This window comes from Oenanthe melanoleuca, chromosome 11 (assembly GCF_029582105.1).
Source record: "Oenanthe melanoleuca isolate GR-GAL-2019-014 chromosome 11, OMel1.0, whole genome shotgun sequence".
Classification (NCBI taxonomy): Eukaryota; Metazoa; Chordata; class Aves; order Passeriformes; family Muscicapidae; genus Oenanthe; species Oenanthe melanoleuca.
In genome coordinates this window covers 3,432,707-3,457,941 of record NC_079345.1, presented here as the reverse complement: position 1 = coordinate 3,457,941, position 25,235 = coordinate 3,432,707, and the positions used below count along the sequence as shown (strand labels likewise).

Genomic DNA, 25,235 nt, shown 5'->3' with positions numbered 1-25,235 from the left:
GAAGCAGAATTCCTTGGATTCCTGATGGGGAAGATGCTGAGGAAAACGGAGGGCAGGAATTTTGAGCCTTACTTGCTCCCTTCTGATGATTTCCATGCTCAGCTGCTCCCCATCCCTTCAGACAAGGTTCAAGATAAATTCCTTCTCTCTCATCAAACAGTAACTCCAAATCACAGAGGGATTGCAGAAACCATCTTTGTGCTGCTTTAATTCATATCTCCATGTCTTGTGATGTGGTTTTACACTCAGGGAATTTATCCAGGTTAAGCTGGAGAAGTCCCACTGAACCTTAAAGGCATTAATTCCTCCAAAGGTTCTGCTGATTTTCACTCTACAGCTGGTGTTTTTACAAACCAAACCTATTGTGCTCTTCTGCACTCCTCTGTTCACAAGAAAGGCTTCAGAACACAACCCAGATCACTCCTTTAATGAGCTGTACAAACACATAAAACCTGAGCATGTATCCATGTCCTCTCCAGCATTGTGGCTGTATGGATGGGTTTACCATAAAACATTAAATGTCTTTTTTGTTAGCATTCAAAAGAATGCTTGCTTGGTGCCTCCAGACATTTTTCATTTCCCACTTCAAGCAGGATTCAGGATTTATCAGACCTCCTCATGCTTCTCTAATTGGATTCTTTGCCCATTGGAAATGCACAGCAACATTCTCCTCAGAACAATGCTCCCAGACAGAACACACCTTCTTTAAAAATACATAAGTACGTTTCTTGTTTGAGCACAAAAAAAAACAACATTTCAAATTCCTCAAGAAAAGCTTCAAGGACATCAGGAGATGCAGGGCAGGCTGGTACTGACCCAGCAGAAGTGAGAGCTGTGATAATTTCACTTTAATCCAGTTTTCTCCCACAATCACCCACTGCTTATTATTCCTTGCCAATAACTTGGTTTGGATTTTGAAATTTCTCTTTGCCATACCCTGAAGTTTCTGTGCTCTCCAAGAAGCAGCAAGCACAGCTGAAAACACACAAACCACACTCTTGTCACTCAGGGGGTACCTACATCCCACAAAACTGAAACCCAGTCAATAATTTTCCAGAATATGACACTGCACTGCTATTACACAGAAAGATTTACTGAATTTACAGAAGGATTTCCTGCCTGAAGTTCTGTATGAAACAATGACTAAAGAGGGGCTGAGCATTATTTTACAGTGCACAGCAAAAATCTGCAGATCTGAGGGAATTTTAAGGGCTACCATAGACTGCAGGCTCTGTAAAGATCTGTAGACATCTTCTGGGGGCTTCAGCTAAGGAGCCTGTGTGAGATTTGGGGTAGAACCAGAGAGTTCTGCAAAGGAAAGGTGAATATTGGTGGGAATGGGAATTGCTGGATGTGGAGGCACCACAAGGAGCACACAGCAGGTTCTCAGAACAGCCTCTGCTCCTGGCACTGAGATTTGCAGCTCATCAGGGCTCCAAAAATGTCAAAAATGCACTTTCAAAACCTGCACGTGGTCACCAGGCTGAGACAACCCCAGGAGACATGAAACAGCTTGACAGACGATCTTTTCACATAGCTTTAAAATTTTTAAATAAAAATAAAATTAACTCAAAATGTTGTTATTATTTATAGTTATTCATTATTTATTGATTCAGACATGGGTACTTGCCACACTGATGCAGCAGCTTTGCCTACAGAAATTATGGATGCATATCTGGATCAGGACTTTAATCCTATTATCAATTATGACTATTTTCTGATTTACTTGGATGGGTTTCTCTGAAGATTTTCCCCTCAGAAGGCTTTGGTGCCTCTCATTGCCAGAACTCTGTGACCACTCTGGTCACTCACAGAACAAATGCATTGGCTGGGACACACAGACCCTGCTGAGAGAAGGCAAACATCATTTGTCCTTTCTTTTTTTTTCCTTAGAAAGGGCAATTCCCTGGAAGTTTACAGAAATGTGCCATGGTTTCATGTGAAGAGCTCAGCTGAGATGTGTCATCACTTGGTTGGCAGCATCTGGGGAAGTGTGAGTTTTTCCACCTCACCCCAATGAAATTCTGATGGCAAATACCTCTTTGAAAAGGTTGTGTTGCTGTTGTTTTGGGTTTGTTTTTTTTTTTTTCCAAAAGTACTCATTAGAATTTTGGCCTTTTGGGAACTGGAATTCACAAAAAAAAAAACAAACAAACAAACAAACAAAAAAAAAACCAAATCAAATAATATCTGCCCCCAAAGCTCAGCTTCATTCCCAAAATGTCCTTGCAGACATGGGCCATCTCTGCTCTAAGGGGTGCCAGGATTTGATCCAGGGGTCAGGATTTTCAGAGGACAATCATAAGGGCTTCTTCACCAAAACTTTTCCCATTCCAGTGGTGACCTGACCCCTTCCATCACTCCTGTGCTGAAGCTTGGTCCCCACCTGGCACATCAGCTGAGATATTTCCTCACAAAGAGCTGCTTTGGCCCAGAGGTTAAATGTCAGAGAGGTTTTCAGAGCCCTGAAATGTGTGTGTGAATATTCCTGGAGAGCCCCAGGGGGAGAAGTGCTGAGGAGGAGTGTGGGAGGATGGCACCTGGAGGAAGGAGGGAGGGCAGCTCCCAAAAAACCTCATTAAGGTTTAAAGTAATATTTTAACCCCAGTAGAAAATATCATTCTCACCTGACATCCCAGCGTCTCCATTTCAGATTTCCAGCTCATCTGCCTGATCCTAAGGGGATGTGAGGAGCCACACACACACTGCAATAACAGAAATTAATCACTGCGGTAAGGAGGTGCCTGAAGCCCGGGCTGTCGGAATGAATGTGCGAGCAGTGCCACAAGGGCAAGACTGGATGTGCTCTGGCCCAGGGCCAGGGCAGTGGATCAGTGCCAGGGTGGCTCCAGAGGCTGCTCTGGCAGTGATGGAGCACAGGCTCTTCCTCTTTCCTCATTCCCTTCCTCCCATTAACACATGCAAATGATGTGCTTGCCTGTCTCTTGTTTCCAACCTCAGTTAATCCCCTGTTAACACGGATTTTTTTTTTTTTTTTTTGTCATGCCCAGTGGACATTTATCAGTCTATGTTTTTTTTCTTTGGAGGGAGAGGGAAGAGAGAGAAGCAAGCCCTGCTGTGGAGAGGTGAAGAATGGCAGAGCACCAAAGCACAGCAATGAGTGCTGAAGGACCTTTTCTGCCATTAAGAGCCTGCTCAGGAGCAATGCTCTGAAATGCACAGAGGCATTGAGACAGCAGAGGTGTTTATAAACTCCTGAGTGCACTTGTCAGCTAATTCTCCGTGTGTGGCTGGATCCCCAGCACTGCAGAACAAGGCTCTTTGCACATGCCATTGCTGGGGACAGATTTTCCAGACATATGCCACTCACTGGTGGTTGTTAAATGCTCCATCCATAAACCATTATGTGCTTCTGTATTGAGGTTTCTCTGCAACAGGCAGCTGTTTGACAGGGAATAAACTCCTGGGGACAGCAGCAAATCAAATTAAATATATCTCCACAGAGCTATCATAGGGGGCTGCATGGCTTGATAGGCTGCATCAAGAGCAATAAACACACACAGGGAGAGCAAACCTGAGATAAATCAAGATAGTCCAAATGAGCAAAGAGGCAGACAAATCACCAGAGCCCCCCTGAAAGCCATTAGGAGTTTCAATGATGATTTCAACAGAGCCACTATTTCAGCTGTCTGTCTGTGGGCAGGAAGGTTTTAATCCTATAAAAGTCAGAGATTATCTAATTAGTGTTCTTTTCTCCCTCACTTTATGAACTTGGTTATGGGGAATTACACTCACTGATATGCCAGTAAATAAATTCACTGAGGGAAGAAAAAAAAAAGAAGTGGAACATGTTAATAGTTCAGATTTCATTCATTCTCTCTTCTAATATTTATTATCCTAATATAAATAAACCTCTAAAACTGTAAATTATATTTCCTAATATAAATAAACTGAGTTTAGTATGGGCCAAGGAAAGAAAAGGGCTTGATTGTTTCACGGAGCAGAATCAAACAGGTATTTGCCTCAAACAATGGCTTATTCCCATTGAGAATGTTTTTATAAGCATGACAACATGAATATTTTGTTGCCTCCTACTTCTATGTATGCATCAAAGCCTATGGAAGACAGACTGGAGAGACACACTCTGTACCAGGGAGGAAGAGCAACAGCAAAAGAGATGCCAACATAGTGAATAAATTCCTCTTAATTAATAAATTTCATCACATTAACAATGGCCTAAGCATAGGAGTGAGCACTTGAGGGAAAAAGTGCTCACATATCTTACTTCAATATATTTTATATCAAAAACCTGCTCTTTCAATACTCCCTTTCTCAGCCACTTGTGTCAGACTGAATAGACTCAAATCCTCAGAATTATTTCCTTCAGGAAAAGAAATGATGAATCTGTGTAGCAGTGAGAAGAGCCTTGTTCTGCTTTAAAGTCTTTCACTCCTACATCATTCATTCTGTTAACTCCCTCACCCAGCACTGCTCAGGCTTCTGATCCAGCTGGGGAACTGGAGTTTACAGCACCACATTTTATTGCCTTCATGGTTTCTCTCAGTGATCTTATCTAAATCAGCTGCATATTAAGAAACAGAGAAACACACCTATGCTCTGCCTCAAGAACAGTCCCTTACCATCAAACACATCCTGTGTTTTTCCATGATGCATCTGCCAAGAATCCCTCCACAGCTGAGTGGGAGAAGGTGGGACAGAAGCAGTGACAGCTGAGCCTAGTTAGCCTGGCCTGGAAATTTATTTTAAAATTTAATCTATTCAGCTTGGAAGTTCCTGTGCACCTCCATACCTTGGTTAGCAACGATTTTAGCAGGGAGGACAACAAGGATATTTCTTTGGGGATGAAGTAAGGAGGAGCAGGTATCCCTGTGCTCTGCTGAGTGTCATTGCAATTTCACAAAGAAATGCTCTGATGGAGAGGCTGGGACATAACCAGGTTCTGGGAAAAGCTGCACAAATCTGATCTGAAGCCTCTGAGAGTCTTTGTCTACACAGGCTCAGGGGAAATATAATCAGACAGCTGGATCAGAATTCCTGGAAGCATTTAGCTGTGCCCAAACAGAGCAAACTGTCCTGTGACACCAGTCCTGCTGCTGGGCACCAAGAGAGTAAAGGGGAATGGGAGCCAAAGCAGAGAAAAGCAGCTGGAAAGGAAAGTGCTGGGGTAAGATGAGCAGCAGGAGCTGAAAATCACAGATCTGTGGAAATCCAGGAATTTTACTGGGGTATGAAGATTGGGATAGGAGAGGCTGGGGAGCAGCAGAGGAATTAGAGAGTCAGGAGTGTCCTGGGAGCCAGGACAGCAAATCCATCCTGGGGTGCTTCAAACACAGAATAGGGGGGGAAAAAATAAATATATATATATTAAAAAAAAAAAAAAAAAATATATATATATATATAAAATAAAATAAAATAAAATAAAATATAAAAACCAGCCCTTATTGCCCAGAGAAGCTGTGGCTGGATCCCTGGAATGTCCAAGGCCAGGCTGGACAGGGCTTGGAGCAGCCTGGGACAGTGGGAGGTGTCCCTGCCCTGGCAGGGGTGGCACTGGGGATTTTTAGGGTCCCTCTCTTCAAAACCCACCAGTTTCCCATTGCAGAGTGGCTGTGCCATAAATACAGCAGAGAGCTGCACATTTTGAGTGTGACATCAAAGATCTACGGTGCAAAATGTGTTTCAAACACAATCTGAAGTTTGAGTAGGACTCAAAAGATGATTATTCCAAAATCCAATTAAAACTTTATCCTTTGCCTAAAGGCATCCTCTTAACTCCAACATAACTCGTTAGGAGAACTTTAGTTGCAGAAAAAATATGAAGTTTCAAGGCCATCTCATCAGGAGAGTATTCTCTGAAAAAAGCCCACAACAACATTTATTTTAAAAGTTTAATCAAACAGAATTAAAATATTTAAATTGCATTTTAAATACCGTTCTGGAACATGAAGTCTGTCTAAGTATATTCTTAGATACAGACTGTAATAATGTAATGATTTTTTTCCCTATTTAAAGTTCTGGCATCATTTCCTTTTCTTTTGTAATTAGGCAGAAACAACATGTGTCATTTTAATTCTCAGTCTTTCTCTTTCTCCACCACTCCCCTCAACACTCCCAAATTCTGACTCTGGTTAAGATTCAGTAAATAATTCCAATCTAATCCCCAGTAGCTGGTTTAATGAGTTGTCTGGTTTAAAAGTCACATTTAGCAGAGAATTTCACAAATCTATTTCAGTAAATGAGTTACTTTAATTTTCCTTCCTACTTTTCATTCTTTAAAAAGAAAAAGGCCTATTAGCTTAAACAATTTAGTAAAAATTACTTTTTTCTTGCCATTTCTTAAAAATTGAAACAGAATATCTTTTATTTCCTCACCATCTGAGCAGGTGCTGTTCAATTTATCTCTTTCAGCTACAGCTGCTGCTTTCCAGAGATTATCTCTGCTAATTCTGCCCCATAATTAAGAGATGATAAAGAGGAAGAGATGGATATTGATTAGTATTATATATAATATAAAAATGCCATAAAACCTTCTGGTTTTCAATACTGAGCTGTGGCAGTGAGCTAATGCATCCTGCAGGCAATTATGGCATCTCCAGGAATAGCCACATGGAGGAAAAAAAACCCAGAAATCTGTGTTTGCACATGATCATTACAGCCTTGGCAGCACAGAGATCTCAGGCTGCCTTTTTTGGTTTAATAACTTTTCCAGCATGTCAGGTTCCATCCTGCTGTGCCTCAACATTCCCCAGTCCTGCTACAGATTTCTGAATATACATTCATTTATTAGATGGAAGTGGCAAAAAGTGATTTCTTTTTTCTGAACAATTTTGAGTATTCACAATAAAACTCAAAACTTAAGACTGATTACAAAATATCTAGGATATAAGCCACTTATGTTAATTCCTACCTATAAGCATTTAGCTTGGAAGGGACATCCAGATTTCCCCACAACCTGTGGTTGATGCCTTGATGGAAGATTTATGGAGCTGCATTCTAGAAAACTGCCAATCAGTAAGTTGTAATGACAGGAATTTGGGTGAGTGCAGGAACACACCTGAACAGGCTCATGACATCCCTTCAGGTCCATTGATCAGTCCTTTTTTGAGGACAGGTACTCAACAGTGAACATTTATACAACACCCCAGTGGCTGACACCCTTGCTTGAGAAAAATTTGCCTTCAAATTTCTTGAAAAATTCAAATGCTTTTGGACAATAAATGTGATTATTCCTTATTTCCTAAAGAAAATAATAGTGTTTTAATTGCTGCTGGCATGCTGAGCATAACCCTGATCCCCCTTTCCTGGAGGAGGATTCACCAAGAGGCTGAAGGATCACACTGCCCTTACTTTACCTTTACAACATCTTTGTAGCCCTTTCCCCAGGGAGGAATTCCCACAGGGGGCACATTTTGTAGCTCGTTACACTCAATATAAAATTATATAATATTATATATAATATAAAAATCTCCAGAGATATTCATGGGAAATTTGTCTGCTTCAAGTCTCTTCTTTCAGCAGGAGCTGCAGACTGAACATCCCCCAGGCAAGCCGTGCTTGTGCCCTCATTGCTCACACAGGGCACATCCCAGAGCACACGTCCCACTCAACCCCACACGAGTGGCACAACGGGAGGTCCTGCTCCTGTGACAAGAAAAACAGCCTGAGTTGATCATAAACAAGCCTAAGTGACAAAGCAACATAATTTCTATTGATTTGCTTTCAAAGGCAGGATGCAGCTGTGCAGCTGAGATGTTTTTCTGGGCAGCCCCTCGCAGCACAGCAGCTCCCAGTGCTGAGGAGAGGCAGGGAAAGCTGCCTCCCCTTTTTCCTCTCCACACTCTAACAGGGTGTTCTGTCACATCCTGTGCTCCTCAGAAACGGCTCAGCAGTGGCACTCCCTGACAGGGAGAGACAGGAACTGCAGGTCTCTCTTCTCAGTGCTGTGAAGATTCTCTGTGACAGAGTACAATTCTCTCCAGGGACAGTTATTGTCCTGCTAAGCAGCACAGATGGTGAATATTTAATTTTTTTATCCTCAGCATCTTTCATACTAAAATCTCTCTTCAGCAGCAAGCTGGAAAAATCCAACCGAAAGAGAAAATCAATGGCCAGTGAAAGAAAACTAATAGCACTTAGCAGCTGATGGCTTTTATGGGCAGCCTGTCCCACCTTCAGCTCCAAACCATCCTTTTGCACTCACGGTGGTGCTGTGATTCTGACACACAGCTCACTGCAGGAGCTTTGGCCTCACATTGCTAACTTGTCAATGTAACAGATGATGTGACCTCAGAAAGCACAACACAACCAACAAGCACAACCACAACTGCTGAAAAGGAAACAGCTCTGCAGGTGCTGTGGCTCTGATGGAGACCAGATGGCACCTAACAAATGAACCAGCCACAAGGGCTCCAGGAAGGGGCTGCTGCAGCTTTGCAATCTCCTTCTCAGCCCCACAGCACAACTCCTGGGAACAGCAGCAGGTTAAAGTGGCTGCTGATGCAGGGGGGTTCATTCAGCACCCAGAGAAAGGTGGCACCTGCACAAGGTGACAGGGACAGAGCTGTGACATGCCCAACCACAGCTGAAAAAGCACTCCTGGAGCCACAGGTGGCAATCTCCTTGCCATGCTCAAATGCCAGCATCCATCCTCCTGATTTGAGGATTGGTAGGAATAAATAGAGAGAGAAGCCTGCTTCCCTTGAGCTGTGTTTGTGTGAGACCTGCACAGGCAGCTCTGGGAAATAACTGAAGTGTTAACGAAGCATTAGCAGCTTTGCTTTCCCCCCTCATAAGCTACTATCATTTCATGTCACTGAACCAATTCTCATACAATTGTCTGAGGCTCCAAGTGGAAAAAACTCATTATCCTTCGAGTCCAGCTGTTAAGAATATGGGATTATGTTGTATTTCCATCTGCAGTACAGCAGAAGCATTAGCTCTTTTTGAACTATGGCCAGGAGGATGCAGATTTAATTGCTCTCACACCTCCTCCTGCTTCAAAAATAAAACCATCTTTCAAAACCATTGCATTTTCAGAACTCTTTCACTTGACCTGGTTCCCTCAAACTTGAAAAGTTGAACAAAGGGAGAGTTCTCTTGCTCTATTCCTGCCAGCCAAGAATGGCTTGTGTGTGTTTATACAAGCAGCTAAATTTCACCTTGAAACCTGAATTCCAAGGCAGCTGAGACAGATTAGAAAGCCCGAGAATGGACCACAGTTAAAAACAGGAGTGCCCTGTAGTAACTCTGTGGTGAAACTGTTATCAAGGAGGGTCACAAAGTGAAGGAGGAGAGATGCTGAAATCCACAAACCATGATTTATTGAGAAAATTTGTTTTATTGGTTTATAAATCACACCTACCTCTTTATTAAAAAATCTCTTTATCAACTTAAAACATTACCAGAGCAAAAATATAATATACATATTTAGAAAGTCATCAACTGATTCCCAAGTAACAATCTTGCATGTTCTCCTCTCCTATTTGAACACTTCCTTATTGCTCATTAAATTTCAGCAGCCAAAACATGCAAATATAACATAACACACCTGCTGTACTGAGATCCTGATTTTTCAACATTAGTGAAAAGCTTCTCCATGCTTCAGCAAAGCAAGGATTCAGTGAGTTTTAGTTTGAAAAGAAAAAATATACCAGGAAGTTTTACATGAGATTTTTCTTAAGGTGCAAAAGACAGATATTGTAGAAATAAATGATAGATATTGTAGAAATAAAGGACAGGTATTGTAGATTGCTGTTTTGATAATATATTTGACTCAAAATTTACCTTTATTCCAGGTACTTTGATTCTGAGCAATCTATAGCAGCATTTTGACAGAAAGTGCAGCTCCTTTCAAAGACAGCTTATACAGTTTCTTACCAACAGAATAATGCTGGCTCAGGTGTTTGCCATCCAAGTTACCCCTGGGCTGTAACTGATGAAGGGGATTTTACTCTCCATGAACACAAAACTCCAACTCTGCACACACCAGAGGTGATTTAACCAGCCATGTAAGCAAGACCCTGATGGCCCAGGAAACTGAGCACACCTGTCCTACAAGGTACATTCTGATTTGGGTAACTGCAGATGATTACAGCTCTTTATGGTGAGGCACATTCACTCTGAGTGCTGGTGCTACTGCATCACAGCCTGCTGTTCTGCTGGAACTGGGACACCAAGGCCAGCACCTGCTCAGAGGCTCTGACCTGCTTGGAGGCCAGGTACAGGGCACTGTTGGAGGCTGTCTCCTCCAGGAAATACCTGTAGTTCACCATCATGCCACAGGAGGCCCCGATGCCCCGGGGACTCGTGTCCCCCATCCAGTTTATCCTCCAGAGCACCGAGCCGTTCTGCAGGTGGAAATTGGCCACGGGGTTGAGGGCGTAGCCCCGGTGCTTCTCCCCATACAAGTACCAGGCACACAGTCTCATCAGGGGGGAGTGCAGCACCCCAACCAGCTTTTCTGACCTCACCCACTCGTTGGTGCTCAAGAGTTTCTTTAGTGTTTCGCTGGTCGAGTCTCCTGTGATCTCACAGATTTCCTGCCACTCGGATTCTGTAAAAAGTTCATTCCTTCCCTGTTCTTTTGCCTGGGAGGAGAGGAGACCAACGAGCCATTTGGTGAATCCTGGGATAGGTGAAAGTGTGGAGAAAGCTTTTATCTGAGGGAGTTCTTTCTGCAGACAAAAGGAGAGAAAAAATAAATCATGAGTTTGGTCATGATTGACACAGAGAAGTTTGAGTGCAAGGGCAGCTGATGGCCTTTGCTTTTTGGCAAGTGAAGCCAGGGAATCTGAGAAGGAACTGATACACATGCACACAAAAAAAGGTAAAAAATCCCCCTGGCAGTAACAGGTTAATGATGAGAAGGCACTGGGAGCACACAGGACATTTGAACACTGACTGAATGCCATTCCTCACAGCCCATCTCTATAAAAGTACTTCTGCAGTACTTAGCAGCACTGGCTTCTGCTGTTATCCTTTTACAGGCAGAAATAAACAAATAAAACCACAGGCCATAAAAAAGTGATTCTGAAGAATATTTCTTTTAAACAGACATGCAAGTTTTGAAAGCTATTTAAATACTATTCATTTTCATATGTAACCATCTCTCTTTTTTTTAAATCAAAGGCAGTTTATTGTTTCAGTCTATAGTAAAATCATGAAGTACTATTTGTAGATTTTTATGGAAAGAAGTTTTGAATGAAGTTCTTTATACAGACCAGCTACCTTTCATGATATTCCTTAAACAAGCAAGAAATACAGACCATGTGAATATCCTTTTTTATTGGAAGTGTAACAGTTGTTTTAACCAAGTAAAATTTCTTCTCTACTCCTACTAATTTCTGATTAAACTATGAAATAATGTAAAGCAAAACATACATAAGGAAAATTGTCTGATAGTTCTGGGGTTCACCAGCCCCAGAATAAACTCACTGTCACTTAGAATGAACAAAAAATACATCAGACAACCCTCCTGGAGGAGTGGGGGGCAAGGAACAGAGGAAAGACAGAGCTGAGCTGAAACCACCCCAGTGTTGGTTTAATTACTGCTCCAACAGAAGAAGTGGTAAGAACCAAGACATTCATCAACATTACAGAAGCATCTGAATGTCAGCAGAAAATTGTCTTTAAATGACTACAAATGGTGCTTTTTCTAGCTCGAGGATTACCGAGGTAACCATTAAAAAGCCATCAGGGCTCAGCTGGGGCTGCCAGGTTGTGTGAGCTGCAGCTGAGCTCCACACAGCTGCCATCTGCAGCCTGCTCAGGGAATGCTGGCCAAGCACCAGCTCTGACACTCACTAACCCTGTCCCTTCCACAGCAGCTTCCCAAAGATGTGCCTGCTGCCCTGTGCCTTCCAGCACTGTCACACTCTGCAGTTTGGTGGCACAGCTGATCACAGAATCACTGCCTGCCCTGGCTCAAGCTCTGTGACTGTTATCTAGAAATGTCAGCTTCAGAATTCTTTTGGGACCAGGCAGGGACAAGAAATGCAGAGCAAGTTACACCTTATCAAAGAAACCCCTCATTTCATCTCCTTAGAGAACCAGATAAAGGAAACCAAGCAAATTATTTGAAACACTCTCCCAGAAGATCCTGACTGGGTCATGCTCACAACTGCTACACCTACCACACTGTAGGATAGTGAAATTCTAGTAAAGAAGTAGAAACCAGTAAAGTAGAAACTTGTTTCCACTAAAGGACAAGATGGTATTTTATTTTTAAGAGTAATTCCACAGCTGATGTCTTTAAGACCACCTGTGAAATCCAACTATCAGGTTTCCTTGTAAGTGCATTTCATAAAATAATAAAGTTCCTTTACAGACATTTCTCACACTGTTTTCCTCCTGCACAGAGGTTCTCACTCAGCAGCTGAGCTGTGCCTATTGCTTCCACAGGGTACTAATTCCAGTCTCATCTCCCAGCCTGCAGAGCCTGAGGACTCTGTGCACCACCCACAAGGACAAAAGGGACAATGGATTATTCCTTCCCCTCTCCCTGTGGTAAAAACAACCACTGCAAAATTCCTAATGAAATAACTGACAGGGATTCCTGGGGACACTGACTGCTCCTTGTTTATCACCACTTTCAGGAGTGACCTGTTCACCAAGACTGCCCCAAATACTTCACAGGAGGTTAGCAGCTCTTATTCTATTAAAACCACAAAATGGGAAATGGTGGGCTTTTTGCTTCTCAGGACAGATAAGACATGGCAAAGTGACCCCATTTTGAAGGTACAGTACCAACTACTACATATCTGATAAAAGCTTTCTTTAGAAGCTTATCTGAGGCATCCATTTCTTGGGGAAAAATAAATAAATGCACTGGAGTGAGCACATTTATGTTTTCCTAAATTGATGTGCTGGTTTCTGAGGCTATTGGTGGAGATCCATTAATGTTTACTTTCCTGTCAGAAACCCACACACCATTAAGAAACAGCTGCTAGTTTTGGTTCAGGGTAGATTTCTGTGTTTGATTGTTGCTTTTTGTTGTTGTTTTCTTTTTCCTTTCCTTGCAGAAGAGCACAGATTTCTCCCATTATCCATATCTCATCTGAAACTGTCTTGCACTCTGAAAGCTGCAGTCCAAGGTCACATTTTTCATCAATGAAATCAAAGCCTGTTTTGGAAATTATGATCTCCCCAGGTCACCTAGATCAAATTAAGGTAGCAATTATCACCAGCCCAAGCAGAAAGCTAAAATCTGCCACCAATTGTTGAGTATTCTATTGAGTCACACAGCAGCTATCAGTTTTCTCCCTCAAATGCCACAGGCTATAAAATCCTAAGCAGTTTTCTCAAAGGCTTCAGAACAGTTATCTGTGTCTGTCATCTGCTGACTGAATTGCCATGATGTACCTTCTGCAGAGCCACAGACTGTTGTGAGTGGCTATAAACACACTGGGAATTAAATGTCTGGCTAATGAGAAATCCATCCACCTCCTCATTCACCAGCACCCACCAGCCTGCTAGAAATGATCTGCCTGCACTCAATTTGGGGTTTGTTTGGTTTTCTGCAGTTGTCTGAAATAGTATCAAAATCCAATTCATTTCTGGGAACAAAGCAAGCTTCAATTTCAGAAATACAAGAGATCATTTTTGTTGCCTGCTCCCTGCTTTATATACATTAATATAAACAAGAGACTGCATGGAATGCCTACACAGCCTGTTCCCAGATTTGTACAGGGAGAACTGGGATCAAAGGGGTATCAGTGGCCTAATGAATTCATCCCAAAATAATCCCAACAGGATATGCTCAGAAACAACAGAAGGCTGCACACAAACCCCTTCTGTATTATCTGTGTACAAGAAACTGTCAGAAACTGAATAACCTGCTCCTGAGAGCAGCACAGTTTTTCCCAGGATGCCCCTTGCAGGTGTCAGCAGGTCCAATTCTGATTTACAGAATATCCCCCCCTCTACCCAATTCTACAGAACAATTCCTGTGGCAAATGCCAAATCTTTATGTCCAGGTAAAGGTTAAGGATTCCAACTGCAAACAGTGCATACAGAAAGAACATTTTGTGCCACAACTTCATCCACCTCCATCTGCTTCAATTAGTGAGACCCAAAAGCAGCAGGCATCAATTAGTCCACAGTGCCTCAAACTAACAGTGCTCAGCACTGGAGTGTGAAATCCTCACCAGTTTTCCCAACAACCCTAAGAAAAACCCATTTGCAAGGAATGCTTTCAGGAGGGAATCAGTGCTTGGCATCCTTTGAAGGTGAGAAGTGCTGCCCCACCCATGCTCATGTTTAGCAGAGTACATGACTACTTCAGGCAAATTAGCAAGAAGATTTCTAAAAAAATTCTATTTTTTAATGAGACATTAAGAAGTATGGTACTAACTGGATTTATAGCCATTATTTTCTAGTTTAGATCAAGGTTTCAGTACAGTTTTTGGAAATCCTGTCAGATGAAGGCTTTGGTGCAGAGGGGTTCTCAGCACACTCCTAACTGCATGTCTTTTCCTGACTTAATGATACACATTCATGCCAGGTCAAATTTGGAGTTTTCTTCACTAAGAATGCCACCTGGGATTTCAGTTTGGAGGTTACAGTGGCACTTACAAGTAGAAGTGTCAGAGCAGGTTACACAAAGGTAGAAGTCAGGTAAAGGATTTTTACTGGAGAATAAAAGAAGGTTTAAGAGCTTGCAGCACCTTGGGACAACACAACTCAAACAGAATTCTGCAGATCAAACAGATGTCCACAAAAGTCAACTCAAATGACAACTGATAAAAGTGTCTTAATCATCAATTTAAATAAAATTTAAAATAAAATCCTTGACCCTTTCAAATGGTCTCCTCTTCCCAATGCATGTTATTACCAGTTAAATTAAAGAGAGTCTCAGCTTCTGTAACCTGCAACACTTGGTGATCTAGCAGCATTTGAAAATAAGATTTGTTTATTGCAAAGCCATGTAAATTGATATGAAATATCCTCTTCCTATCAGAGACCTCACCCATCTATTTTTACAAAGGCTGCTGGATGCTGGCTTAATGAGATGTAATTTTTGACCCAGGATGTTTCTGCTGAGGCTGGATGGTTTCAGCTGCTGTCACCAAGTCCACTCAGCAGTCCTGGGCACCATTTGTCCCTCCTGAAGTGACTGTAATGCGGCTCCCAAGAATTATGTCCAACCTGAATAGAGACAACCTTGGCAAGTCCTTTGCTTGCACCTGAGCAGAGAGAAAGAGAGCACATGTGTGCAATTAATCCACAAAAAATGGACTTCCAGAATTTTGGGAGCCAGGCAAAACAGGCTGCCAAGAGTGTTTACTCACCACATGCCCTGCCTTTGCCTGAACAACCCCGACTTTGTAGAAATTCCACAGTGGAAGTTTTTTTGAAGCTGAAATACAGAGGGCTTCTCTCTGAGGGTGAAGTCCACTGAGATGGGAGGCACATTTGCAGCTGAAGCTGAACCAGGAGGCCTTTAGAAGAGCATCAAATAACAGTGGGAACAACAGGACAATGACTTAGAGTCTCTTCACAAATGTAAAACACACAGTGGGAGATGGTTCTTGCACCATTCAATACAAATTTGAGGACAATACTTTGGAATGAAGGTGGAGAAAGTGTGAAGGAGTGGGAAGAACAGGAGAGAGAAAAATATTAACATCAAAGAGTGAAGAAAAAACGATTAGAGAGCCACATCCACAATGGATAAATATTCCTGGATTATCCTTTCTCTCTTCTTTAGCCCTGGAGTGGTTCCCTTCCAAACAGGAATGGGGTAAGGACAATGTATGGAGGTTGCTGTACCTTTAATCTATGCACACAGACTATAAACAAACACCTCAGTCCATGTCCAGTTTGTCACACAGCAATTTATAAACCTCAGTCCATGTCCAGTTTGTCACACAACAATTTCCTACCACATTTTTCACAACACCTTTAAGCAGTGTAGGAAATTTGAGTAGGGAGGAAGATCTCCACCTCTGGCATTGCATGGAAAGCACTCAAGTTTTCAATATTAAAGAAGTTGTTTAAGATTGAGGGATTAATTTTATGATTAAAATGTATTTCAAGGCATCTCAGCAAAGAGTTTCCTATGATAAACACTGAAGAGGGGCTGGGTTTTAAACACTGAAGTGTAAAAACTTTGCCATAAGTGTAAATACAAAACACACTCTTCAGTTGGACAAACCCAATTTTAAAACTTGCATTAGGTTATCTAAGCATGATGTGTCTGTTTGCCTTTGTAACTCACAACTCTGCTGGTGTTGCAAGCAATTAGTGATGGACAGACACAATGTCAATAGGGTTACTTTATGACAGCAACTCAATTATCCAGAAATTATTTTTCAGATGTGAAATCAGATAACTCCATGAATTTATTCCAATTCCCCCTTAGTCAAGATGAGACAGATGGCATGGCCTAATTATACCTGGACTACTGCACTTTCAACAATTAATCTAAAAGCCATTCCAAATGCAAGAAGCAACAAAACGCAGTCAAAATATCCATTCAAAATAAAATTAAAAAAACCCAAACAAACCAAAACAAAAAATTCAGTGCACCCAGCTATGATTCAGCAATTAAATAATCTATCACCTTCTGGCAGCAGAAGTTTGAAGCATCCAATTTTAAGATATTTTTGTAAGTAGAACTGAAGTTCTAAATCACAGACAGTTTTCCAGACATTGTTACTAATCCAGATGTGAAACTGAATATAAACACAAGCAGTGATCATTACTTTTAAATGGTAACTCTGTCAGCAATTTAAGTAGTAAAGACTATTAAATAAAATAATATGCTCAGTGCAGGAATGTGACTGTCTCTTTCACACCACTCTGTAAATGAATTCTCACTCCTTTCTCCAGTTGCTGGGAAGAAAGTTCTCCAAATACTAAAGCTATTAACAACAATCCCTTAGCATGCAATGATTTTTCAAAATTCAGAGAACTGACTGGCAAAAATATTCTTTTGACTTTTAAGACATTTTCTTTACTATTGCAAGACATACCTGGGCAAAGAAATCTCTCTCCTTTTTATTTTTCTCGAAATCTCTCTCCTTTGTATTTTTCTTAATAGGTGTATGCAGGGCAGGCATGCACACTGCATAAATAACCAGTGGCAATTCAATGTAACCAATAAAACTATGAACTAATTAATGAACAGGAAATGTTTCTGGTCCTGGAGCAGCTGTAAGATTTTGGAAAAGGCACTGGCAGCTACTTTGAAGAGAGAATATCTTGATCAGGCTCTTGCCACTCAACTGAGAGGCAACAGTGAATTGTGTCAGAGCAGAACACAGCTGTGTCAAAGCACCTCCAACAGAAATGTTCTCATTTGACTTCAGGCAACCACACAGGGAATTCACACAGAACGTGTCACTGTGGAACTGAACCTACATCTGGCAGACACCAACCAAGAGCAGGAAATGCTCTTCCAGCTCCCCACAGCTCCAAAGGCTGCTCTGGGAGGAAGTTCCAAGTGTAGGGGAAGCCTCAGCAGCTCCTGGGCTGAGCAGTGTCATGAACTGGGAACCAATGCAGGACAAACAGAGCCTGAGCCCCCTGCCACACCCACCTGCAGCTCCCTGACAACTCTTTTGATGAGGTGAGTCCCGAGCTCCACCCCCTGCAGGCCCTGCTGAGTCAAACTGATGGAGTAGAAAATTGCTGTTGTGATTTTCTCTGTATCTTCTGTCTCTAAAGGTGGCACTTCTTTCACTATGGCCTGGGAAAATAAGGATTAAAAATAAAAAATGTTAATAATAGTTGTTATTATCATTATGGGGAGATTTTTCTTTTTGACTTTTAAATGCATTAACACTTTTCCCTACTGTTTTATTCATTGTCAATAAAAATGTAATGAAAAAGTAGGAAGAGCTGCTTGTTCATTAGTAAATGCAGGAAAAAACTGTAACATGGTTTAAAGTTTTCAGAAGTAATTGCAACCACTTTGAAATGTTAGTCTCATTTTCTCTATATATTTCTTTTCTTATTCTTCTTGCTCTTGAGCAAACCCTCAAAATTTCAATTTACATAATACACAAGACAGACAAAACATCCCTCCAAGTTTTCCATGCCAATTTTCTCATCTCTTAAAAGACAAAACAAAAGCAAATATTGCCAAATTATAGTGAATTGTGGATTTTTAAGAAAGCACACTGCAATCTGAGCACTTTGCTGCATACCAAATGCCTCAGTGGCTGTACCTGGATGCTGCTGGAGATGTCACTGGTTAGGGCCACGTGCAGGACAATCAGTGGCTCTCCTGGGATGGCACAGTGAGAAAAGAAGAAGCACCTTCTGTAGGCCCCAACTCGACGCTTCATATCAACCCAGTTTCTGACAGGGTGCACAGCTTCAGAGCTCAAGGAGAAAATTTAACAAGAAAATTACTAGTATTATTAATTTGTTATCATTATTATCATTGTTATAATCGTTGTTATTGCTATTATTATTTCATTTAAAACAGGGGTCAGCTGCCCTACAAGCTCAGCACTTTTCCCACTGATGTCAGTGACAAAACTTTCCCACCAAAAATCAAGCATCAGGCTGTGAATAAAGTAAAATTGTCAGCAAGCAGTGACAAAGTGGATTGTAAAGGGATATTGCACACTTACCCACTAGTGTGTTTGTCAAATTACTTGGAAGATTAATTAAATATTACTCATTATTTTTATTTGGAAAATTCAGCTTGTACAAGAACTCTTTGCCTCATCAACACTTAAGTAACATACTTTCAAACATTCTAGAGATTATTTTTCTTCAAGATTTCATACTAAGTGGCCCACCACATAATTTAGTAATTTTCAGCTTCATCACAATTCTGACTATTTGACAGAAATTCAGAAATCAATGTTGTAGATTCACGAATCAATGTTGCAGATTCAGAAATCAATGTTATAGATTCAGAAATCAATGTTGCAGTTTCACAAATCAATGTGGTAGAGCTGTATAAAAACCAACACTGTATAAAAACCAAGGTGCTCTCTTCACATGTAGTTTACAAGTGATCCTGGGCACCTCACCAGCTCCTCCCAAACTGCAGCACCTCTGGGAACATGGGAAGAGTAACTGAGAAGGATGGAAGGAAAGACAGCACCCTACCAGTGCAGTGTGGGAGCTACAGGATCAAATTATGGCACAAATTATCCCTTCTATTCTTTACTTCAATTCATTTTCAAAATTGGTCTCTACAGCGTATCAATGCAAATATTTCATAATTACACTTTGCCTTCAGTTCAGAAAAGCAGAGTCTGGAGAACAGTGGATCCCTGCTGTCCCAAGCATTCCACCACCTCTTCCTCAAGGACTCCTTCCATTCTCTAGCACTTACTCACTAATTTTCTGGAGCACTTCACAAGGTGATTGCCAGGTGACCCGTTCCAGGTTGAGGAATCCTGTGCAGAACCACTCTGAGAGCATGTTCTTGAGAACTCCATTCATTTCCTGCAAACAGAACAGTGGGATGAGCTGCTGAATAAGCAAGGTAGAACATGGGAATGGGAGCAAAGATACCTTTGACTGATCCAGCTACAGCACTGGGAGCTTAAAGGAAATTTATGGATCTGTTTGAGAAGATTAACCACAAAGTAGTGCAGGGCTGAACCAAGGAAAATCCCTGAAGGGACTGACTGTAGTGCAAGCAAGGACAGGGAAGATAAGGCAAAAGACTTGGACAAAAAGCAGACAATGGGTTTTGAGCAGACTTGACCACAAGGCTGCAGCTGCACAGTAGCTCAGATTTCAATACCATCTTTCAACAGGAAGGATGCAGACAGAATTTTTCTTCTCTAAAAACATGAAAATAGTTGAGCAAGAAAAATAAAACCCAGCAGCATAAGACAATAGAACTGAAAAATCAAACCAGCTTTGGAACAGTATGAGATGAAACCCAACTGTAATGTCAAACCCTTTCAGAAATATTCATTGTAATAGTGATTTTTATATTCCTTACCAGTTTCCTGCTGCCTGTATTATTAAAGATTTCCTGTCTAAATTTATTTGAATTTAACAAGTATTCTTGAACTCAGCACAGCATGAATATCCCTAAAAGAGATCCCAGAGCTTGTTTTTCTTTCTTCCATTTGCCTTGTACAAAAGACAGTGTGGTACCAGCACCAACTTACCAACAGCCTGATCAGAAACGTGGGCTTACCTGAAACTAACTTAATAACCACTTACTTCAAAACAAAAACTCTTCATCTTCTATTCAAACCTTTATTAAATAGCTACTGCTGCACACAAAAGAGACAAAAAATTAAGCTCTTTTTAAGAGTTTAAGTACTTTAGCTTGCTACATTAAAGAGAAACAACTGGGAAAAAAAAAACCATATAAATCTAATCAGAAAACCTAATATGTTTTTCTTAAGTTCAGATGTAGTCTCAGGACTGTCATAAAAAGGAAAAAATTTTCTATTATAACCTAATCAAGATGAAAGTTGCAGAAGCACTTGTCAAAGGACACACATTAAAGCAGGTTTCTACTGGCCAAAGTAACTGCTACAAGTATTCCAAGACTGAATAAAATGACAGGTTTATTCCTTAACATAATAGAAAAAAAACTTTAAACCCAGAAGAAACAGACATTCATCTGCATAGAACAGTTCAGTCCCCCATAGCAATTTGTTTTCAATGCCCTTTTCCTAAACAAATATATTCTGATTGGTTTGTTTATTCTGACTTGCAGGTACCTCCCTTGTGAATCCTTTCTGCACAGCTCTGAAGTTTCTAGGTAATAACCATGAATCACTTTGGCCAAATATCCCTTGGTGTAGTGGAAGTCTCCAGGCATTCTGTTTGGTTTGTTTTCTTTTTTAGGGGCACAGTGTAAACCAGAGAAATGGGCTGGAGTTGTCAGATGTGGGGGGAAAGAACAGATTCTCATGGCTCTCTTGTCATCCATGTGCTTTTTGAACATCATTTCAGCTGCAGTGCAGCAGGCAGAGGTGGAACTGGGTGCAGCACTCCTGCTGGCAGCATTTTGACTTTCTGCTCTGACAAGGCTCAGGCAGCACAGACTGACTGCAGGACATTAACCTGTGTGGGAAATGGGAGAGTGGGAAGCACTGGAGTCATGAGTTCTGCTCCTCTGAAGGTTTAGCAAGGGATGCCAATGGAACTGAGGCTGTTTCCACTCCAGAGCTCCTGCAGCTGGAGAAAAGCAATGCAGCTGTAAGCAAAGAACAAAGTGGAGCAGATGTGTTTTCAGTAATGATCTGGGGAGAAAGAAATATTGTTTATGGGGAATTACAACTCAAACAACCTGTCAGTTGTGAGTAATAAGGTTTTAGAGAACAGGGCACTGTGCAGGAATTAGAACAGCTCCAGGTGGAAGGAACCTGCCACCATCACTGAGTCCAAACCCACTGGGCCTGGAGCAACAGGACATGAGGGAATGGCTTCAGATTGAAAGAGAGAAGGTTTAGATGGGATATCAGGAATAAATTGTGTCCCAGGCCAGGCTGGATGGAGCTTGGAACACCCTGGGACACTGGGAGGTGTCCCTGCCCCATGGCAGGAGTGGAACTGGATGAGCTTTAAGGTTCTTTCCAACCCAAACCATTCCAGGATTCCACAATTCTGTGCTGATAAAACTTTTCAGTGCAAAAAGACACAGAAGTTTTCACTATCCAAAACTGTTTAATTCAAGTCATCTAAACTAGATTCTGACTTGTGTTTGATATCTCAGCGTACAGGACATTTCCAAAAGCTTCACTCCAACAAGGACAGGCTCTTACTCTGCAGATTTACTGGCAGGTTCTCTTCTTTTACAGATTTAGTGGCAGGTTCTCTTATTTTGTAAATCTAGTGGTACATAAATTCTTATTTTTATTTCAGAGGCCTTTTTAGTCATAAAAATTACATCTGCAACACTTCATTAAAAAGAAAAGCAAGCACATTCATTATACAGAATCCCAGTCTTAAATCTGAGCAACAAGACATACTCAGATTAGTATTTCAAATTACCAGCTATACTTCAATTTCCATTAGCCAAGTCTAATAAATTGTGATTATTTTTTCTTGTTGTGTTCTTGCTACAAGACAGCAAATTACAGCATTTTTAATCTTCACATCAAGTACCTATTTTGTGGGCAACAAATAGGAAAACTCTTATGAAAACCTCCAATTAATTATTTTTTTATTAAGAAGAAATGCCTCTCTGATGAGAGAATTATTTCACTTTCCCTCTCAAACTCCTAAATAAAATACTCCTCACAAGAGTTGAGTTTTCCCATGTTTTTGGATTATTTACTTCATTTGGGACTTACAGATCTACTCTGATATTGCCAAGTATTTGAAGGTGTCTGTGTTGGGGGAGGGTTGATTTGGTTCATTTTGGGTGGGGTTTTGTGGGATTTGGGTTGGTTTTTTTCCTCCACAAATTACCTACAGGATCAACATAGAGAATATCCCTGGTGAGACATCAGAAAAATATCCCCATCACAAAACAGGATTCAAAAGTGACACAAATTAAAGGGGACTGGTTTGTGCTTTTTTATTGCTAATAGTAATTACTGCAGTGATAATGGCAGTGCTAAAAAGTCTCCTGGCTCTTGTGGTTTATGTTACTGGACATCTTATCCTTAAAATTAAAATCATTATTTCTTCCCCTCTCCCCATTTCTGCTCATTTGGACAATGAGTCCATTGTGCTCAAGCACTTTCAAGTGACTTAATCACTTAAATATGGTATTTTACTGCAATCTGTTGAACAAACACAAAAAAGAAATCCTTCATCACCCAATATCTGAGCAGTCCAAGTTGCTTTTATGCTGATAGTGCTGAAGAAATAGAAAAATATTTCACATTTACAACACAGCAATGGGCAATCCTGGTTTTAATAGGCCTTTCAAATTACAGAGTAAAAACTAAGGAATGACTAAGAAATTTTAGACTGTTTGAGCAAAACCAAAATCCCAGGAGGCCACATAATGCATTCTGTAATTCTCCACCAGCATCAAGGAGATCCATTTAATTTTATTTCCACATTTCCTTGTCAGTGCAGACACAAATATACAGAGATAATAAAACTCTTCTTGCACTTTTGTCTTTATGTTAGAATTGAAATCAACTCTGCACTAATGAAATGGCTACCCAGGACTTCTGATGGGCAAACACTGAACACTTTTTAGAGAGAACTTTTAACAATGATGCTGCTTCTTTTTTTTTCCCAGTAGATCAACACAAGACCAAGATTATAAATACACTCCAACTACTGCTTAATTATGGAAGCAGGTTTACAGATAAATCAACTTGTCAAAAATGCTCTTTTTCATTATCTTTTGCCAGCAACCTGCACTTTTCACTGACTTTTTCTAAATCATATGGAAAGATGAAGAATATTTTAAAAGCAATCGTTGGATGATTTGCTACCTGAGATCATAATGTTGTGAATTTTTCACCAGAGTCATATTTCAAGGGCTGAAATACAAGTAAGCAAGCAAAACGTAACAAATCTCTCAAGAGGAAAATGCACAGGAAAAGTAAAGTGTTGCAGGTGAGAGGGTTCCAAGAGCTGCACCCATGAAACAGATTTTCAGCAAATTTCACCCTGTGCATTGCAAGAGCTCATCAGAAATTCAACTGTTTATAAGGACAGTGGAAAATGAGCGTCCTGTGGTGAAAAGAAGAACAGGACACATGAAAAGAACATAAGAGAGAGAGGACAAAAATTGAAACAGCATCATGAAAAATAATCAAGCCCAGCTTTGGTGTAAATTAACTTTTAAAACAATGTATTATGTGCCCATTGCTTCACAGCAGGGGCCACTTCCTTCCTGAGTGTCAGCACAGCTCTCACTGCTGCCATGGCTGGTTCACTCCAGAGAATGTCGGGGTGTCTCTAGAGAATCATGGAATGGTTTATGTTGGAAAAGGCCTCTGGGATCACCAGTCCTGTCGCTGAGCCATCATCACCTTGTCAACCAGGCCATGGCACTGAGTGCCATAAGCAGTGGTTTCTGGAACGCCTCCAAGGATGGGGACTCCAGCACCTCTCCGGGTCTGTTCCAATGTTTAATCGCCCTTTATGTGAAGAAATTCCTGCTGATGTCCATCCTGAGCCTGCCCTGGCCCAGCCTGAGCCCGTTCCCTCTGCTCCTGTCGCTGTTCCCTGAGCAGATCCCGGCCTGGGGCCGTCCCCTCCTGTCAGGGAGTTGTGCAGAGCCAGAAACTCCCCCTGAGCCCCCTTTTCTCCAGCTGAGCCCCTTTCCCAGCTCCCTCAGCCGCTCTTATCGGTCTCGGCCTCCAGACGCTGAACCCACTCCAGCACTCAATGTCCTTCCTGAACGGCGGGACCCATAAAGACCCGACAGCGAGTGGGTTCCCGGGACCGCCTCCCAGCCTGACGTGGCTCCAGGAGCAGCACCACGAGCAGGAGGCCCCGAACCACATCCCCGCACTCCCTGAGCGCCACCCAGGCCAGCCCTCACCTTGACGTGGGGCCCATCCACCGCTTTACTGGCCAGCCCCTCCATCAGGTCAGCCCTGAGCTCCACGAGGAAGAGCAGCCCGCCCTCCAGGCGGCCCAGCTGCTGGAAGAGCCCGCGGTACTGCGGGTTCAGGTAGTAGCGGAGCCGGTCCTCGGCCTGCAGCAGCGCCCCGGGCTCCCTGCGCTGCTCGCGGGCCTGCAGCACCTTGGCGGCGGCCTCGGCCACCCGCCCGTGCTCCACGCCGAAGTCGCGGGCCAGGCGGGTGAGGAGCTCGGCGCGGGGCGGCCCGGGCTGCAGCGAGCGGTAGAAGCGCACGAACTCGGCGCCGCGCAGCTCGGCGGGCGGCACCGCCTTCTCCTTGGTCTCGTAGGGCGGCAGCGGCGGCACGGAGCGGCGCAGCAGCTCCTCCATGCCCGGGGCAGCGCCCGAGGCGAGGCGGCGCGGGCCCCGCGCGGCCCAGAGCAGCGGGCGCGGGCACAGCCGCCTCATCCCGCACCGCTCCGCAGGCCCGGGCCCGCCCCGCGCGCTGATTGGCTGCGAGCGCAGACTGACAGCGCGCCCCGCCAATGGGGAGCGAGGGAGCGCGGCGGGGCTGGGGGTGTGTGAGGGGTGTGCCCGCCGCCATGTTGAGTGTGGCGCGCAGGGGTCACGGGCTGCTCCTCCTCACGGCGCGGAGATCCCGGCACCGCCCTGCCCTCAGAGTGTACCGTGCTGCACTTCGGAGCCGGAGAGTCGCGTTGGACAGGCTGGGTGTTGGAGGAATTCTCTCACAGAACGGCGGCTAGGCTGTGGGCTGCACAGGGAGCGGTGCAGGACCTCCCTGCAGGCGACACTTGGTGCCACGGTTGAAGTTGGTGTT

At 42.6% G+C, this 25,235-nt stretch overlaps 1 protein-coding gene across 1 annotated transcript; it reads right to left on the bottom strand.

Annotated features, from left to right (window-relative positions):
• Positions 1 to 9,280: 9,280 nt before the first annotated feature.
• Positions 9,281 to 24,905, bottom strand: MLYCD (malonyl-CoA decarboxylase). Its single transcript, XM_056500787.1, has 5 exons — positions 24,377 to 24,905; positions 19,280 to 19,392; positions 18,153 to 18,309; positions 17,522 to 17,671; positions 9,281 to 10,655 (listed from the first exon to the last, which is right to left on the bottom strand). Exons 1-5 carry the CDS (start codon positions 24,863 to 24,865, stop codon positions 10,122 to 10,124), a joined length of 1,443 nt encoding a protein of 480 aa, XP_056356762.1. The 5' UTR covers positions 24,866 to 24,905; the 3' UTR covers positions 9,281 to 10,121.
• Positions 24,906 to 25,235: the final 330 nt, after the last annotated feature.